This window comes from Manacus vitellinus, unplaced genomic scaffold (genome assembly GCF_001715985.3).
Source record: "Manacus vitellinus isolate BGI_N305 unplaced genomic scaffold, ASM171598v3 scaffold_12_pilon, whole genome shotgun sequence".
Lineage (NCBI taxonomy): Eukaryota > Metazoa > Chordata > Aves > Passeriformes > Pipridae > Manacus > Manacus vitellinus.
The window spans coordinates 2834026-2853836 of record NW_021938949.1 but is presented as its reverse complement, the minus strand read 5'-3'; the positions used below and the strand labels follow the sequence as shown (position 1 = coordinate 2853836).

At 42.4% G+C, this 19811-nt stretch overlaps 1 protein-coding gene across 3 annotated transcripts in view; it reads left to right on the top strand.

The window, feature by feature from the left end:
- The window catches only part of CRHR2 (corticotropin releasing hormone receptor 2), a 141615-nt gene that overhangs the window by 84197 nt on the left and 37607 nt on the right, over window positions 1–19811 (top strand). For all 3 annotated transcript variants that reach the window (XM_025896822.2, XM_018089228.2, XM_008923667.3), the window contains 3 exons: window positions 882–988; window positions 14961–15078; window positions 19513–19666. In XM_025896822.2, the coding sequence (XP_025752607.1) occupies window positions 969–988; window positions 14961–15078; window positions 19513–19666 (292 nt within the window). In that variant the 5' untranslated portion in view covers window positions 882–968. The remainder of the gene's footprint in view (window positions 1–881; window positions 989–14960; window positions 15079–19512; window positions 19667–19811) is intronic.

Below are 19811 nucleotides of genomic sequence, written 5' to 3'. Positions count from 1 at the left end.
CGGGGAAAGAAAGGAGATGCTTCTCTTTTCTGAAACCAGCAGCAGCCCACCAATAAAGAACATTCCAGTTACTGCAAGGCCAGATTTTTGGTCATACCCCTAAATTCACTGATTTAGGTGGGAGCTCTTTGGTACTTAATTTTTTGTTTGCGGGATCTAGAACCTACCAATAATCTCCCCCCATCCTAGGAAACAGACACCAGCACATGAAGCTTCATCACATACTTGGGTTGCTTCTAAAAACAACAGGATCTCTGGTTTGTCAGGCTCTCTCAGAACTGAAGGGACACCACCAGATTCCAGCTCTTCCTCAGTTGGAAGGATAAAGATCCTAGCTTGAAAGGAATGTCCCTCAGAGGAAAATCTGCCTGTATGGGAAGGCTTTATTACTCCTTACTGAATTTTTTGTATGAAAACCAAGCCATTTGAGCAGGAAAGTGGCATAACCTGGCTCCTAAAGACAGTGCTGTTTCCTAAGAAAATAATGTTTTATAACTTTTGAAACTCTGAGAAGATGTGTCTTTGGTAGTTTTGTAGCCCTGAAATGACGAAGTTTTAAAATAGCATAATAATGAAAACAAGAAATCCTGATGAAATTGCAGGGGAAAAAAAAAAAAAGAAAAAAGAAACAGGGAGAAAATAACTTCTTTTGCAGATATTTGTAATAAACTGTTGGCAAATCCCACACTGAAACCACACCAAGCCTGTACTTCTATGCCTGGGCAATATGTTTGGCTTATATATAGGCATCAGCCCTGGAGCTGTTATATCATTGCAAGGTTGAGAAAAGTAATTACTGTTTTCTAAACTGATTAACTGTTCCTTGATGTCAGTGCTTAGAGATTCATGCTGATTTAATCCTGTTATCTCTTTACCTCCAGAGGAAGTATGCGCTCCATTACAAGATTGCTCTCATCATAAACTACCTGGGGCACTGTATTTCAGTAGGGGCCCTTATAGTTGCCTTTATGCTTTTCTTGTGCTTGAGGTGAGTAATGTGTTTTGCATGCTTCTAACTTCCGTGGGTGACACTTACTGGGCTGCTCAAAGCCCTCTGATAACTCTGTCCAGGTCTGGAAAACTGGTCATGGCTTTGACGCTCCCGGGCACATCCATGGTTTTGTTGACTGATGCTGTGCTGGAGCCTTCTGTGCGTAGGAGCTGAAGCCTAAAGCTGAAGTTTGTGTTCAGGGAGAGAACTGTGCGTGATTTATTGATGCAGCACAAAAATTTTGGTGAGCACAGAGTGCTTCATTAAGGGAAACTGAGATTTGAGCGTGTCAAGTTGCGAGTTTTGGGGGCAAGTTTTCTTTTTTTTTTTTTTTCTTTAATGTAAGGCAGTGCATGACAACAGGAGGCATTTTACATTCCCTGCCAGATAATGCCAAGATCTAAACCCAAAGGAGATAGAAGGAAATCTTTCTATTTTGCTTTGGGTTAATTTCGATTTTTCTTTCATTAAAAGCTTAGAAGTTTTCTTAAATAACAGGAGGAACATCATTAGAGGAGCTTAATCCCCACCAGTCCCCACGAAACAATGAATACAAATTGAGGAGACTGCATAGAAACACTTCCCTGTCTCAGGGTACAGAAGGGAGTTTGGTAGGTCCAGTGGATATGCAACTGAAAATTAGGAATACAGGGAAAAGGGAGAGGACAGGAGGAAAGGAAAATTAGTGGAAAGGAACAGGCAGATGTGCATCAGTCACCAAATGTATTGTAGGCACAAAGCTTGAGTCACAGGGATATATTTTCATAGGTAGTGGCCTGGTGGGTTATTTCTGCGTTATTTCTTGGATTACCTGACTGGTATTTCTGTACTGTTTGTGCTGTGTTGTCTAGAAGAGTTCAACTGAATTTAGAACCACCTCCACTGAGTGCCATGCAGTGCTAATCCTTGAGAGAAACCTTATTCTGATAGCAGAGGATTAACTGCTGTGGAGGAATTCTCTCCCTCCCCTCCCCAGGTTTACAACTTGATTATTGACAGTGACCTCAGTGAAAGAATTCCTGTTTTCCTGGAGTGTAGCATCCCTACAAAGTCTTAGGCAAAGTTTTCCTCTTGAACATTCCTAACAAGGCCTTTTCTACTCACAATACAAATCTTCTTGCACTCCAGTATCTATAAACAGAATAATCTATGCTAATGGGAAGAAAAAAAACTTTAAAACATTCAATGGGAACTTTTATGATGCATCAATTTAAACTTCTATTTCAAGCCTTCTACTGTGCATATAAAGCTAATTCCCATAGTGCTTGGAGACCTGAATTAATTTACACTGAATAAAGAATGCAAATTATTCACTGTAATTATATTCCCTGCTTTTATGCTGAATCTTTTATAAATGCTTGAGTAAATAACACAAAAACAATTAGATAAGATGGTATAAATGTATCCAGCTTTCAACACAGAAGTGGCCCAGCTGATCTATTTTAAATTGTTCTTGTGGTATTTAAACTTTGACTTGAAGATTTAAATTTTGCAGTCAGCTTCAGCATTGAAAACAACTGAGAAGCAGCAATTAAGCACTCTCCTGTACATGCTGTGAATGAAGATAGTCTGCCTTTTCAAATTCCCATTGTATCATGCAAAAAATGTCCAGTATCCAGCCAGCATTAACCAGCATGAGATACCTCAGTGTCTGTCGAGCCACATCTGCTTTCCAAAGTTCCAGAGATGCTCCAGTGAAGGCAGCCCAGATTCATATTTCATTACAGGTTGCCTCTAGTCAAATTCTAGGTTTGGCACATCTTCATCACAAAGTGCCCCAAGACCAAATCAGTTTTGACAATCAATTCCAGTTATTTAGGGTTTCTCTTCCCCCCCCCCATTTTAGTTTGGGTGGAAGAAGGCACCTACTAATTGGGTGAAATGAGAGAATTTAGGTATTTCCTGGTAAAAAAAAATACAATCTGATAGTTTCACATCTTGGCCCAAAGTGGGAATCTGTCAGTTCCTTTTTCCTGCCCCACTCCATCCATCCACCTCACTCCATGAGTGCCTACTGAGGGTGAAGATAGAGGAGACCTCCAGGAAGATTCAAATTCTATGACTGCTCAATATTTTTGTGCTTGTCACCCACCACCTGCTTGGTTTTCCTTAGCTCTGTCAGTGCAGAGTCCCAAAGCAGTGCTGTCTGAAGGAGGAGACTGGAGCACACCTGCTGTATTGGAACACAACTGCTTGGAAGGCTGTGGGGTCTCCCACGTTGGGGGTTTTAAGAGCAGGTGAAATATTTGGTTGCCATGGCAAAGAGTGTTGATTTGGTGATCAGGTACTGACATGGATGTTCTTCTGTTGGAGATGAACTTCACCACTACTGCCCCAGCCCAGGGAGCTGCTGCATTGCTGGGGAGCTTAGTCCTCAGTTGGGCTGAAGTGGGAAAGAGTTGGATCTAGTCCCTTTTATTCCAAATCTGTTCTATGTCTTCCTGTCCCTGGTTCTGTTCTTCCTCAGTTCTTTATCCAACCTTCTGTCCTCCATTCACAACCCACAGAAATGTTCTCCTGCCCTAAAATCTAAGGAACCCCACACCTATTTTGAGGGTCAGAGGTCTCAGATGCAGCAAGAAGTAATGGAATCATCTGCCATTTGTGTCCATGAGACCCCCAACACAACTGGGAAGGAAGGAAAACTCAACCAGGGCCTCCTTTTTACTGTGAAGACCTATTCTAATCTCATTTTCTCCAGTTCTGTCACATATGAACCAATCCTTTATTGACTGTGCCAAAAAATAAGCCTGTAAACATTTCACTTAGCACCTAAATAATAGAAAATGAAGGAGAGACCTTGATTGTTGTTGGCACTCTGACTGAATGCCAATGAGTCATTGAGATCCCTCCTAAGTCAACATTAGTTTCTCAAGGTCTAAAGGTAGGTGGTCTTAAAACTGTGAGGGCCATGCTGTGTTTACCATGCAGAACAAAACAAGCTCACAAACAAAAAGAAATATGCTGAGAATAAAAAAATGTAGAATTTGTGCACAAAGTGTTCTGTAGAGGAGCACTGATCTTCAAGGCAGGATCTGGCAAGATTAGCTCAGGGCACTTCCCTTTGTCATTGTTAAATGTGCCCACACTGCTGTGAATCTCATGGTCTGTGTGTTCTCATTCATAGCCAAGGTTTGATCCATCCCAGAGGTGCACACAGGCAGTTCCCACTGACTCAGCCTCATCATCCCATCAAATCCCATTCTCACACTAGTAAAGGAAGGGTTTTCCATAGGAGGAAACCTGCTGTCAGTAACACCAATCAAGCTGAAGAAAAAAAATTATTAAAAAAAGAAAAAAAGATTGAAATGCTTCTGTTGAATCATATTTTTCCCTTATTGTTGCTGATAATTCAGAAACCCAAATTGCTGATAATGCAAAAACCCAGATAGGTTTGTCACGGATTTTCCCTCGTTGGTGTGCTGTTATAGCAGCCTGTGAGAGGGAATAAGAGTCCTTTGTAAAACTCCTGACTTGTTATTAAACAGTGTGCTGGCAATGGCCAGCTGGATTCAGTCAGGAGATGTTTTATTTGTTCAGTGGTGATTGAAGAAGAAGTAGGGGATGAAAGGTATTTGTTCTGGGAAGCATCTAAGTCCCTGCTGAGTTTTGAATCCAATAAAAGGATGGTGCTGAAAGGGAGATAGGCTGAAGATTAAAAATGACATGTGCTTCTGCACGGGTTACTGGACAAAGGCAGCTCTAAAACAAAAAAACAATAAACCCACAAACATTGTCATAACATCTTTTGTCATTTGTATAGTGGTAACGAAAGCGAGTTGAGGTTTTGAGGGAAATTTTGCTTTCCTGTTGCTTTTAAATCTACCTCTTTCTATTTCTCCATTAAAGCATCTGATTTCCCACAGCACTGAGGCAGTGTCACCATTCTTTCTTACAATTACATTCAGATTTCCTAAATCCCACATATTACTTCTTCCCAAAAGATTGAAATATTTTTTTCCTGAAACAACGTAGCCTTTTTATTTTTTTCTTTTTTACCCCCTAACTATCTCCCAGGGTTTAGGAGAGGAAAATTTCCTTTCCTTTATCCTCCCCTGTTCCAAGCTCCTTTGAACTGCCCCTTGGTGTTCAGTCTGGTGTGCAGCTGGCAAGACTGCTGCTGCAGGCCTCTGTTGGTAGGAATGGAAGACTTTGACTAAATGCTTTCTAGAAATCTGTCAGAAGAAATGTAGAGCATAAATACAGAGCAAGTTTCTTAGAACAAAGTGATCTGACCTGTTAGAGCAAAATCTCTGACACCTAGAGACTGAGGATATACCCAGTGGGAAGGAGATCTGCACAGTTAGCACTGGTTTGCACTTAAAAGGGATGTGCTGCCTGGTGTGGTTAGAGCAGAGCAGGCTCCAGATCTCAGGTGCAATCCTTCTATTTGTGCCTTTCTGTTGTGGAACAAGAGGAAAGAGCAAGTCTCAGGACAGGACATCAACTGGTGGAATTCATGAGCTCGTGTTAGTGCTCCATGTTCCCCCCCTCATCTCCTGACTCTCCATCCAGCTGAGTCAATTCTATTCCATCTGCCACTTGGAATGGCAGAGCCTTCATTGATGGTTCATTAATGACATTTTTTAAACTTCATCAAAAAGCCAGAGCAGAGCACGAGTGGGGTGTGTGCAGTGGCTGTAGATTTGGGGACAGCACTCACTCTGTCCCACCCTGCACCAGTCCACAGTAAAGTTCCCAAAGCAAGGCAGGAATGAAAATGAGGGAGCTGAGCTGTAAACAAGCACATATGCAATGAGAGGGTTGTCTCTGAATACAAAGCATCTGAAGTCCCTGAACTGCCTGAATCCATGTCGAGTGTCTCATCTCAGCAACTCAGATAAAGGACAGAAACACTTTTCCCGTTGATTAACCTCAGGCCATTGTCTTCCCACTGCCTTTACTCGCCCCCTCTCATCTCACATCTGTGTGACTCGTTCTTTAGACTCTTTGTGCAGAGCCTACCCCACAAAAAAGCCACAGAGAGCAGAGCCCTCATGAAGTCCTGAAATAATACCAGTAATTAAAAGTGTGCCCAGAGAGCTGCACTCTTAAAATGTGAATGGTTTCAAGAGCTGCATCTGAAACGGTGGTATTGTGGCCTTGCAAAATGAAGGCTGCCAAGGAGTGTTATTGCTGCCCGTAAATCCATCACCACTGAAGAAACATTAGAAACTGCTACTTACAATCAAGGACACTGTCAGTGCAAGAAGAAATGGGTATAGGCATTCTAGAGACAGACTTGGGAGTGGGTATTAGAGGATGGTTTCCAACCCACAGAGCAGAGGGGTCCAGCAACAGTGCAGTAGAGAAAGAAAAATTCAGTTGGAGTTCAGAGAGAGTATCAGGAATTAATGAAGGGCTTTTACTCAATTACTTTCTTGACATGAGGTTTGGAGGATCAGGAGGCCACTTCCTCTCCTGTGCTAGAAATATGTTCCTACTGGTGTATTTCTGTTGCTGACAAGATTTTGGCTATGAGGGTATTTTTCTGGAGATGGACACTAGCTTGTTTGAATTTTGATAATAGAACTGCTCTGTGCAAGATTTAGATTGATGTTGACTGACAAGGTGAAACTTGTCTCTGCTCTGTTCTACTTCTGATGATGATGGAATGGTTTTAGGAGAAAACCTTGCCACTTTTCCAAGATTTAAGAGAAAGGAAGAAAGCAAAGTTTGGTCTTTACAGTTTCGATGTGAATCATGCTCAGGAGTACAATTTACTGAAAAAAAAAAACCATGTCTTGTGTCATTTCTAGAAAGGAGAAGCAGAGCAGGTGGTTTCAAGCCAATATTTAGAGTTATGTACTAAAAATTCACCTGCAGCCATGCAAGTACTAAATGGTTCCATTTCAGTTTTCATCCACAGAATTGCCCATCAAGGACCCTCACTAACTCCACTGTGCTCGTTCAGCACTCAGGCACCTTCTGTTCTGTCTAATCTAAAGGATGAATTAGGTGCTGGAGGGTGTCCAGAGAAGGGAACAGAGCTGGGGAAGGATCTGGAGCACAGGTCTGATGAGGAGCAGCTGAGGGAGCTGGGGGAGCTCAGGGGAGACTTTATGACCCTCTACAACTTCCTGACAGAAGGCTGGAGCCAGTTGGAATTGAGTCTCTTCTCCCAGGTAACAAGTGACGGGATGAGAGGAAATGGACTTGGGTTGTCCCAAGGGAGGTTTAGATCGGATATTAGGGAAGATTTCCTCACTGAAAGGGTGGTCAGGCATTGGGACAGGCTGTCTAGGGAAGTGAGGGAGTTGCCATGCCTGGAAGTGTTCAAAAGGCGTGTGGACATGACCCCTGGGGACATGGTTTAGTGGTGAACACAGTGCTGAGTGAATGGTTAAGCTCGATTATCTTAGAACTCTTTTCTAACATAAACCATTCTATGATTCTGTGATTTTGTGAAAGCTGCTACTTCACATTACTCTGTTAAAACATGAGTGAAGTGGAAATCTGTGTCACCCCTGAATGGGACATGTACAGCCCTACTAACCTGTGGGTTGCCTTTGCATGTTTGGAAACAGCAGCTTCCTTGGGGAGGTGCCCAGGCTGAACCACTGGAAGCATTTCCTAAGGCACAGTGAGCATCCTGAGGCTGATGGATTTAGACAGAGCACGGGAATGACTATTTGGAAGGATCAGACTATATGGCCTTTCCTAAATTCCTGGACAAATACACAAAAGTAATTAAATATTTTACACCATATTTTGGTGGAAACGAGGCCAAGGAGAGGGGCAGCATCAGTTGCTCAGACTTTCCTCCTTGGTTTATCCACACAGTATCTGCAAATGTAGATAATATTACAAGTTTTGCTAATTGTATTAAGAGCAAAAAAAAGCAAGCAAAACATAACCCCTCAATTCCCAAGCCAGTAATTTAAATTAATTTTGTTTCAAAATTATTTTTTTTTTAAATAATCCCGCAAGGGGATTATGAACGAGAACATGCTGTGCACTCGTATTTCCCAAACAGTAACTGTAAGCCAGACCAGCCACTACTAGCTCTCTGTCTGGCTTCTGAAGTCCTGCCTCTAATTTGTGCAATCCAGCAGCAATGGAAAAATATTAAACAAGAAAATATTCACCCTTCCACAGTGTGGACTGATAACTACAACCTATGTCTACAGGTTAGCACCTCAGAAAAACCCTGGAGGTTTGTAGTCATGTGCTGTGTCCCTGCTACTCTAAAGCTGTTATGGGGCACTAAAACCTGACCTGCAAGATGTTTTCCGTAAAAAAGAAGATACTTTACAGCCCTGTCTGTAAAGTAATTTTGGTTCAAAAATTACTGACAAATGACCTCTGTTTAACAAAACAAATTAGAGCAGAGTTCTAAACCTTTTTTCAGCCGTCTAAACCACGGTCACATGCTGCACTAAGTGAAGTCATCTTTGTCATTCCTGTGAAAATAATGGGAATTTTCTCCTTTGGAAGAGCTGACAGCACAGTCAAGGTTGGAGCCTTGTTCTTAGACTGGAGTATCCCGTGACTGGGTTTCAATTAGCCCTTATTTAACCACGTGGCTCTCAGGGCAACATTACTCTTGCAGGCTGATGAGGAGCAAAGCCAGGCTGATGGAGTATCCCACAGTTATCCACACTGTTCCTGGGGAGTTCACAGAGGTCCTTAACCCCTGTCCACCGTCATTCCCAGCCAGACAGTGCTGGGCACGAACACTGGCAGTGAACACGGGCAGTCTGGGGCTGTCCTGGGGCTGTCTTGCCTGTGGTCCTCTTGTGTGCTGTGTTGGCTGCATCCTTCCAAGCCCTGGAATGTCACTGCTATGAGCCTTTGTGCCTGAAGCAGGCAGGATGCCCCAAGTCCTGTGATTAAAAACTGGCTTGAAGGCAGGAGAACGAAGCTTTGGAAAAGACTTAGTGGAGCACAGATGGTTCCATAATGGGTTTATTTTTAGGGTCTCTGCACATCCTAAACACTAATGGAAGCTGCTGCTTCTCCTCTTCACCTGAGCATCTCGCTCCTGTCCTCGTAATAAAGCTGTTATTTTCTTCCAGGCTTTCATTCTTCCCTTGAAACTGCCTCTTGCATTTCCTGTGGGAATATTTATATTCCCCCAGGCAACTGCCACCAAGGAGCTGATTTTCCCTGCCAACCTCTCCAGCTGCTTTTCCCATCTGTAGGCATTAGGAGTACCAGAATATGTGCACTGATTGAACATGAGCACCATGAGAACCTCAGGGAAGGCTTCGGTGCGGGTGAAAGCAAATAGGCCATGACAGGCACAGAGCCTGGGAAATAACTTGCTGTTAGGTATTCTTCCCACTCCAAGCCATTTATGGCTTGTACATGTGCTTTGCCTGCCCTAGAAAAGACTAAAGAGGGGAAAATACTTTTTTTAAGTATTGTCCATGATTCTCCTTCTGGCTTGCTCAACAGCCATGGAATGGGAAGGACTCCAGCAAAGTGCACTCCTATTTCTCCTGTCAGATGTTTTTGAGAGAGGCTTTGGGACAGCAGTCTTAATTGAACATCATTATTAATGGAATACTACATTAATTAATAGAAGGTTTCCAAGCTTCTTTAATAAAGTTTTTGTTTGCAATTATTTTTATGCAGATGATTCCACTAATTCAGCGAGCTTTCAGCCACGCTGGCACATTATTATAATTGCTAATGTTAATTGTTTGTGTCATGCTTTGAATCAGAAAATAGTAGCTCTGCACATCCCAGAGGAAAAATACCACTGTATGAATAGAGTGAGAAAAAAACAATATATAACAGAAAGCTGCTTTGAGTTCTACCAGGGTTATTTATAGATGTCCATTTCTGAATCAGCGAGGCCGCCTCTGCAGAAATAGTTAATAAGGGTTTTTTTCTTGCCTTTTCAGATCCCATCATTTCTCAAATCAAAAGAATGGGTTTTCTAATTCCCTACTTTCTATGTTGAATCATACAATTAGGGTCATTTTGTGGAAATATTATCAGAGAGTCCTCCCTGCAGCAACAATCTGAAGCTCTTTCTGCCAACCTTTGACTCACGCTGCCGTCAACTGCTGGAGAATTTGGTTTGTTTTTTTGTCTTTGCTGCTGTTGTTCCTCACGTGGCACCTCTGACACCTGCACACCAAGCAGTTCAGGGTGCTGGTGCCAGGTCCCCCACTTAAACCATGTCCCCACGTGCCACATCTACACATTTTTTGAACGCTTCCAGGTATGGTTATTCCACCACTTCCCTGGGCAGCCTGTTCCAATGCCTGACCACCCTTTCAGTGAAGAAGCTTTTCCTAATACTCAATCTAAACCTCACCTGGTGTAACTTGAGCCCATTTCCTGCCTGCTGGTCTGTCTGAATATGGAAGTTCTTATGTCTTTGTCTTGTGGCTTCAATCTATAAGTCCCTTGTGGCCAGATTGCTACAACCTCTTTTCTTCTTGCTTCCATCTTTGGACCCATGCACCAGGGAAGAGTCAGTAGAAGAGTCCAGCCAAAGATCTGACCAACATTTTTTTGTCTGGAAAGGATTAGGGTAGGAAGGAAATACAGGAAAAGCCTTTTAATGGAAGCCCATAAACTCAGTCTGTCATATCTTCTCACATGCCAGCCTTCAGGATATCTGGGATGGTGATTTGTGCTGCTGTTCTTGGAAGCTGGGAGGCACTTGCACCGTTCAACACATATCAAGAGTTGTAAAACAAGTGGAAATGGCATAAATGATGTTACCTGACATGAAGATGAATATGAAACTTTCTGTCATCAGGTCTTTTAGGCCAGGGGGCTCTAAATGGCTCTGTAACTCACAATTTCTCCCTAGCAGTGCTGTAATTTTGTCTGAAGCAGCAGTTCAGCCCCCAGTCCCATCATCTCCCATTTCTCCCCTCTCTCATGTGGCTCTCTGCCTTCTTGGGAGGCAGCTCTCTGCTCTCTGCACTCTCATTTTCCTGATGTTGCCACTGCCACAATCCCCAAATTGTGATATCTCCCTACTGAGGCAAGAATAACCCCAAACTCCTTAGCTTCTCCATTTTGAGGGAATTCATTCGTGCCAATCACTGTGCCTCTAGGAAAGCTCAATTTGCTAACTTACAACACAGTTTAATGTGTTTTAAATTCCACCTCCTGCCAGTTAGGATGTGATGGGAATGCCTTTCCAGTGCTGCCTGTGAGGGCAGTTATTGCTGTTCCTGGAGCACAGGCTTGCTTACTTTTCCACTCCATGGAGTGAAGCCAATAATTAATCAAGGAGAAGGAGACCATGGGGCTCATTGTCACAGAATACTGTTATGACTGTTTAAATGCTCAAAATGGGACAAGTCATTTTCATGAGTAACAGGAGTATTTAAATTTAAATTAAGGCTTATAAATTTAAGCTACCTTCCATTTACCAAGAGCCAGGTAAAGACCTGTGGAGGACAAATTACCCCTATGAGTCTTAGAAGTTTTTTTTCCTCAGGCTTTGAGATAAGTATGACAATGTTGGCTTTGCCCTCTCACCAAACATTAGCTGGGCTGTAGGTCACCTGTTGCTGACTAGTTTTGTTGCTGAGTTTGGGACATGTCCTTCATTCACTGGTCACCTCATACTCCAGCCTGGCTGCACAGATAAACTCTAGACACAGGTTAAGCTCCTGAGCCCTGCAGAGCAGTCATATGTGAATAGTGCCTGAATGAGGGAACCATCACCTCAGTCAGGATCCCTCCAGATGCTTTGCACATGCTAAATTACAATAATACCACCCACCAGGAGTGCCTGAAAATGAGAGCAGCTTTCTCAGGTGGCTGCCAAGAGATTGTTCCCTTGTTACACCGAGTTAACTGCAGCCCTGCACTGCTGTGCCCTGCAGCCTCCACACACTCCATTATCCTGCTGTTCCTCCCTCCCCTGTGCAAACCTGACACAGTCATTTCTCAAGCTTTCCCTGCCCTTGGCTATGAATTGCATTACTGCCACTGTGATTTCTGTGCTGGTAGTAGTTAGGAGACAGAAACAAGCAGAAACCATGGGCTCTGGGCTCTTTATAAACAAAAGCAAGCTCTGAGTCTCCAGTTGGGACTCTTACTGAAAGAAAAAAAGAAAAGGAAAAACAAAAGAAGTGAAAAGGTTAAAACCATTCTGTGCCTATGGTCACGTCACTGTCTGAGCTGTTTAGGAAAGTCTGTGGCACTTTTGGACAAGTCTCTCAGCCCCTTCTCCATGGCTCTGTTAGTCCCAAAGACTAAAGATTTTTAGCAGGTGAAAACACCTCTTTACCATCTGAGCCACACACAGAGTGTCTCCAGAAGGGAATGAGGTGATGGTGTGAGGTTGCTGGTATCCAAAATGTGGTTTTTGATGAAGGCAGTGGGATATGGGAGCCAACTGCCCCTATTTCATGTCCAAAGCCAACGCTTCAGGCTTCATTTTGGTCCATTCCAGCTGCTGGCCACATTTATTCCTTACCTAATTTTACCCCAGGGACACACTTTCCCTCAACACATGTGGCTTTTTGAAAACAAGCAGTTTTGATCACAATTATCTGTAAAGATTGGAGGTTCCCAGTACAGGCCAGACCCTCTTGCTCTGTGTCCTCCACAGACATCACTAAAAGGTTGAAGGATGCAGACTGAGGGGCAAAGAAGAAAAACCAGTGGGAACCAACAAGTAGTAAAGAGGGCAAAGATAATGTAGCCAATAGATAGAAACATAGGATCATTAAGGTCAGAAAAGACCTTTGAGACCATCAAGTCCACTGAGTTTTTCTTAAGATACAGAAGAAAATGTGGTTTTGATGAGTGGGACACTTCTGCAGGGAAAAACTTTGTTTATGAACTGAACCAAAAAGTCTACAGCTATTTATCTGATCCTGTTTGCCTCTGTGTCCAGTCCAATGTCCTGCCGTAAATCCTCTGGGAATAAGATTTCCTCTAGCCAGATTTAGTGAGGCTCCAGCATATGGGATGATTAAACTACATCCAAATGGACACCTGCAGCAAGGGATTTTTTTCCCACTCCTTTATCTTATCTTTGTCAAGAAATACATTCAGCTGGCAAGTGTGCTGGATCTGTTTTGTTCTTAGAGCTCTCAAAAGCAATTAATTTCATGTCAGTAACTCCACAGTTTGACCTGAATCTCCTTAGTTTTAGTCCCCTGCCTCCCTCTCCCCCTACAAGCAATGTTTCAAATTCATCCCATTATCTGCTAATCCTTAACCTAAATAAAATGTGTAAGTGAAGAGCAGCTGCAGGACATTTATGTGCAGAATGATCAAGAGAGTGAGGACCTTATTAACATGTTTCGAAGCCTGCCCAGAGCCACATGGATTCCTGGGGTTCAACATGAGCAGTAATTCTTTGCCTCATTTCTTTGAAAGCCGAACTGTGAGCCTTCATTTTGTTAGAAGTGAAATTTTCAAAGTGAGACTCGTGTCTGACGTGCTCCCTGGAAGCACAGGTTACACCAAGAGCATCGTTTTGGGGGTTTGTAGCTTAAATAAAAGAGAATGAATCTGAGCAGCTGGAGATTTGTTTTCCAAATTGACTCTAGTCATGAGTCACCGAGGCTCTGAAAACCAAATACCAATTTCATACTTGCTGAGTTGTTACACTCAGAGACTATTTTAACGTTGACTTAGTAGGGTTATACCTCTGAGCATCTCTCTGTAAGTATCTCAGATGTGTCTTCTACTTATTTTTTTGCTGGATTGCCTGAAATCTCTGAGGCTGAAGGACATAATAGAACTGCTTCTAGCCCAGAGACTGACTAATTTAGTCCTGGGAAAAGTGCAAAAAGTGTTTTATGATAGGAAAATAGTGTTTGTTATTAAGAAAACTGGCTTGTTTGTCATGCAAAAGACCTGAGGCAACAGCAGAGTTGGTTAGTGGGTTGTGCCTCTCTTTTTGCTGTCACTGGGGTGAGCTGCAGTCAGTTCCAGTTGAGCAGGTTTTAGAACACCACTTTCTGTGTCCCATGTTATCTGACAACTTCCTTGGCAAGCAGAAAGACTGATACAGCAAATGCTGAATCCCAGGAAATGCACTGGCTGTTTGAACCCTTGGGGAGGTGATTTTCATAACTGGAGTGTTTTTCCTTTAGCTGAGAAAAGATCATTTAACTGAAGACTCTGCAACTGCAACGCTGCAACTTGGCACTTGCCTTCCTTTACCATTTCACAAAGAGTGAGAGGGGAAATGCTCTGGTCTTGAATGACTGAATCTGTAACGATAACTCTGTCTCACTTCAGTGATACTTTGGTTTCTGACATCCTCATCATGCATTGGCTGCTTCCTGGAGCCATTTCCAGCTGCAAACACTAAGATGTCCCCTCTTTTGTTTTATGGCACTGTGTCCCAGCTTACTGTAGCTCTTATTTTATATTGTGCTCATATGTTACATTGTGTTTGAATGGGAGCTGGAGAGGGACTAAAACTAGATAAAAATATTTTTTAATGAAGGAGGATGTGCAGCTCTACCTTGTTTTAGAAAGCTTATAGAGCCAACTAAGCCCAGGACTGAAACCAGGTAGTCTGTGCTCTCCTATTGCATTAACTTTGAACCTCGCACAGGGGAGCCTGTTCAAGAACAAACCAAATGTAAACTATTCCAGCTTTGCCACTCCAGTGCAAATATTTGCCACCAAATGTCCTTTTGTGAGCAATTCAGCAGCCTCCAGTGCAGCCTGGTGGTTCAGGGGCTGTTCCATCAACTCGAGTTGTTCTAGGGATGGAGGGGAGCAAAACCAATAACCAAGGATTAAGTGAGCATTTGAATATTTGATTTTTTTTCCCACTGATCTTTGTTTCATCTGCTTGAATTGATTCTTGTCAAAGGGAGCTCCTTGTGTTATCAAGACAAATTGTGTACATGGCTTTGCAAGAACAGTTGAATCTCCTGTTTCATGCTGTGAGAGAGGGACGGCAGGGGGATAAAGCAGGAGGAATTTTACAAGTGACCAGAACTAACTTATTTTATATAGTTATTAATGTGGATATCCACTGTGTGTGTTGATTTAAATGCATTTCTCTGTTTAGGAGTATCCGATGCCTGAGGAATATTATCCACTGGAATTTGATCACCACATTCATCCTGAGGAACGTGATGTGGTTTCTGCTCCAAATGATAGATCACAACATCCATGAAAGCAATGAAGTAAGTGCTTGGAGGCAGCATCTCTCTGCCATGGACTTTGGGAGCAGGCAGGGGCTCTGACTTTGTTCAGCTGATAGAAATATTACCAAGGACACTTATCCACAGGCTCAGAGTGGCTTTCATGCAACTTGAATAAGATGATGAAAATTAAAATGAGCTTAGATTTCCTAAATTTCCATTGATTTCCTCATTACTGAATATCAAAGGGGATTTTTAAAGTAAAAATCCTGCCAAAAAGCTTCTCTCATCTCTTCATTGACCAGAGATGCTTTCCAAATGTATATATTTGGAGACATAATATTGTGCAAGACACTAAACGTGGTGGTTCCTGACCATTTTTGTCAGAGCATCCTGCAGTGATTTGCACCTGTGTAGGGAAAAAATTCATGCCAGAGGGCAACAACTCCATGAACAGGGACAGAAATAATTGATTTGGCTGTTGAGGCTCTGAGTCAGGTACTTTTTCTGATGACCGTGGGACTCCCAAAAAATGAGAAATGGGGCCTGAAACAGCACAATTTTTGTTGTTGATATATTTGTGGGGGTTTTTTTACAAAATTCCATTTTTCTGCTAATCCCTTCTTCACCACACTGGCCTTGAGGATGAAGTTCTGGGATATGGGCTGCATCCTGCAGCAGCTGCTTGTCACTGGAAGGGGTGGCTCATTCCTCCAAGGACCCAAACACTTCAGCTCCTGCTGCTTCCTTTGCACTCCCTCTGTTCCTTTTCTTGACCCCTTGGGGAGGACTGAACTCTTGGGAACTGAACTCATTAAACTGGCAGAGAACTAACCCAGGCATCAGAAAAGCAAGGAGGAGTTTCCTGCTGGCACAGCTAAGTCAGCTTTCTGATGGGTGGTTGGGAGCCTGAAACAGTTCAAGGGGCCAAACAGACCCACACAATAAAAAAATGGGAAGGCTGGAGGCAGAAATAAGTGGGGCATCTTCTCTGCATGGCACTGAGCACTTGAGAAATGCAGCATCGTGGTCACCATGCTCTCATTTCTCTCACTCCCCGTGTTATTTCTTGTTCACTCAAGTCACTCCCAACTGCAGATGCTTCTCTGAGTGAATCAATCCCTGTGTAAGTACAGTAATCACAGAATGATGGAATGGTTTGGGTTGGAAGGAGCCTTAAACATCAATAGTTCCCACCCCCTGCCATGAGCAGGGGCACCTTCCACTATCCTGGGTTGCTCCAAGCCCTGTCCAACCTGGCCTTGGACACTTCCAGGGATGGGGCAGCCACAGCTTCTCTGGGCAACCTGTGCCAGGGCCCCACCCTCACAGGAAATAATTTCTTTCTAAGATCTAATCATTCCCCCTTATAGTTTGAAGCCATGACCCCTTGTCCTATCAAAGACATCAAGGTTGACTCCTCTCCCTCTTTAGTCACTCAGCAGCCCCAGCAGTACAAGGATTTCAGAGTGGAATGAAAACATCCACTCCAAAAAAAAAAAAGCATTTTTCTTTACTTTCTTGGAGAACAGCTCTACATTTCCTTGAAAATTAGTCCTTTTTGATGGTCCCTTGGTAGGGTAGTTTACTGTTCTCTTTCCCTGGTAATAATCTTATAGTTGGGTATTCTCCTTTTGGGGATGTCCCCTGATATTTAGCTCCATAACTAAGAAGAAAGTGTACTACAAACACATATTCACATACACACACACACACCCCGTTTATAGTCTCTGTCTTTGGAAAGCAGATGGACTAAAATGCCTGTAGACTGTGAGCTGGATCCACATCTGCTATCAATCATGGCTCCACTGGCCCTGTAGGAATGGAAAACCACCCCAGGAGCCTGGATATCCATTCATTTGAATGTCAGCTGGGCACACTCAGCATCCTTAATTAACGTTTCAAATGTAAGATTTGACGTCTCAACTTCAATCCCATTCTTTGGGAAAACAAATAGAAAAATCATTAGTACCTAGATAAGGAGGAAGTCTGTGAATAAATCTCTATTATTATTCATTCAGAGGCTCCTTTGAGAAAAATGTAGCTTCTATTAATTCAGTGTTTGCTTTGTCTGTGTTTCTGACATTCTCATACTCCAGAAGATGGTGGTGTGGGAGCTTTAGGGACTTACTCTGTGACTTACTTACTGAGTGACTTACCCTCATGACAATGCTGCAAATCTTAATACAGATTTTTACAGTTATTTAGGAAAAATCTGTTGGAGTCAGGCATTCAAGTGCCTTTAAAAATGCAACCACAAATTGCCAAGGAAAATAAAACCCTGCAAGTATTAAGGACATGCCCCAGTTTTCATTAACTTATCTTTTCTCTGCAGTCTTTTTGGTGCTTTGTGCAAGTCTGAGTGATAACTTTATATTTTTGTGGTATAACAAAATAACGCCACGAAAATCAATGGGAATAACATCTTTTATGCTGGCTAATAATGTGATCTGTTCTGTGCTGATCAGTGGAGATTAAATAACACAGGCACAGAAGCATCAAGAGTTCAACATCGAAATATTTTGCATGAAATTATAGTGCTTGTAAATAAATCAAGAAGGGGAATTGTTGAATATATCTGCAGCGGGATGGTTGATACATGTGGGGATCAAGAATCCTCAGTCAAATAAACAAAATTAGTGAGTTCAGCAAATTGGGTTTATTATTCAGTAGTAATAAATCCACAGTTCCAAAAGGGAATTGCTTAAAATTTATTTTATTTTGGTCTGCTACGGAAATGTTGCAGAAGGAGGTTTCCCCACCACTGTGTCTGTTGTCTGTATCTGTCCCAGTATCTTCCCAATCCAGTTCCACTCAGTTCCGACACAAGAACAACAGGCTCAGATATAATTATTTTTTCCAATTCTTCAGAAAATGGGCAGCTCTGGAAAGGACAAAAACTGTGTAAATTTTGTAAGTGAGGGAGAGAAGTGAACAAGAGTGGAGACACTCTATCAGAGCATTTCCATGGGATTGAGGCCACAGGGAAAGATTTAATTCGTGCTCATACCTTCAAGAAATCAAATGTGAGAGTTAAGTCTTACTACTTTGGGGGTCAACCAGTAATGGAAGCAAAATATTTGGTTTTTTTAGCGAAAGAAAAATGTTCATTTGTTTATTTGTTTGTTTGTTTATGGCTTAATTTTCCTTTACTCAAGCCAAAATGGGAAGGAAAAAAAAATTTGGTTTAAACAAAATGTTGAAAACAGAATGGTTTCTCTTTTTCTGAATTGTTTTGGGTTTTAATCCTATTTTAAAGATGGAGCCAAGCCAAATTTGAAATATTAATGAAATAATACAGGAATGAAAGCTTTAACACATCAAAAAGATTTTTTTATTTCCATTCAATAAACAAATTCGCAATTTGTGAGTGAGCTGTTGCTTTGTAACTGTGTTTCTTGCCCAATAAATTCTTAGTCTCCAGAATTATGCTGGGCTTGATGGTGCACCTGCTGCTCTGTTGACTGCCTGGAGCCCTCATGCATATGAGGGCTGAAATAAAATCAGCTGAGGATCAAAAGTTGCAAATACTCCAGTAGAGTTAATTAAAAGTCTCAAGAATGGTGAGACCAAAATGCCACCAGTGGTGGCAGTGAACACAGGTAATTAGTGTCCTGCTCAGTGTGTGCCTGGTCACAGAGACATTTTCCCAGACCTCTGTGTGAGCTCTGTGGAAATTGCCATCGGTTCCTTGTGATTTATTGATGGGATATTACCTCCTGGAGCCTCTCTGGAGCTCATTGTGATTCCACAGCTGTGCTCTCACTGCACGTTCATTTGGAGGAAATGCCTGTGTTTATGCAATGAGCCTGACCAAAAATTCCTGTTGGGTTTAAGGCAAAATTCAGAGGTGAAGTGTGATGTGATGTGATGTGACTTACAGAATGAAGCACAAATGGCAGGAATAGAGGAGATAAAGTAACTGATAAAAACATACCTTTAAAGCACCTTTTTTTTTTTTTTTGCCTAAATGTTAATGGTGCTCCTTCCTTCAGTGGAAAGGAAGCAGGACTGTGACATTAATGTCTACCTTGTATTTGAATTGCTCAGCAGGTGAGTTATCCTGCCTCAGATATGCAGATATTTAGATATTTAGACTCATGTCATCTTTAGATAAGACCCTAAGGATATGGCTGTGCCTCTGGAAGATCATCTGTGTTCAAATGAGCTGCTCCTCTTGTGTCCTCGCACTGCTTGGAGGCTGCTGGTGTGGCTTTGCCTTTGGCATGTTAACTTTCCACACATGTTTAGATACAGGAATTCCTGCATATCATGGTCAAAGCAGCCTGAGCAGACAGTCACAGATGTAGCTGTGAGTTCCCAACAGCACCCAAGATATTGTGATTCCAAGTCACAGGGAAAATCTGTGTCCCATGAGTAAAATCTCCCATTGATTTTTATGGGGATTACAACATACAGAATCTTATAAATGTTCTCACTATAATTTTAAAATACTCTCTTCTGTTTCCTCTCCAGCCCTGGTGTCGATGTATTACCACTGTCTACAATTATTTTGTGGTGACCAACTTCTTCTGGATGTTTGTGGAAGGCTGCTACTTGCACACTGCTATAGTGATGACTTACTCCACGGATAAGTTGAGGAAATGGGTCTTTCTCTTCATTGGATGGTGTAAGTGACTTCCATGGTTAAAATGGTGTTATCTGATGGTACCTGACATTAAAGTGTTAAAGACAAGAGCAGCAAGAATAAACTTTAAAAATCCTGCTGGGGCAAAATCTGACATTCAGACCTAACTGTGTCAAAACAATGTGAG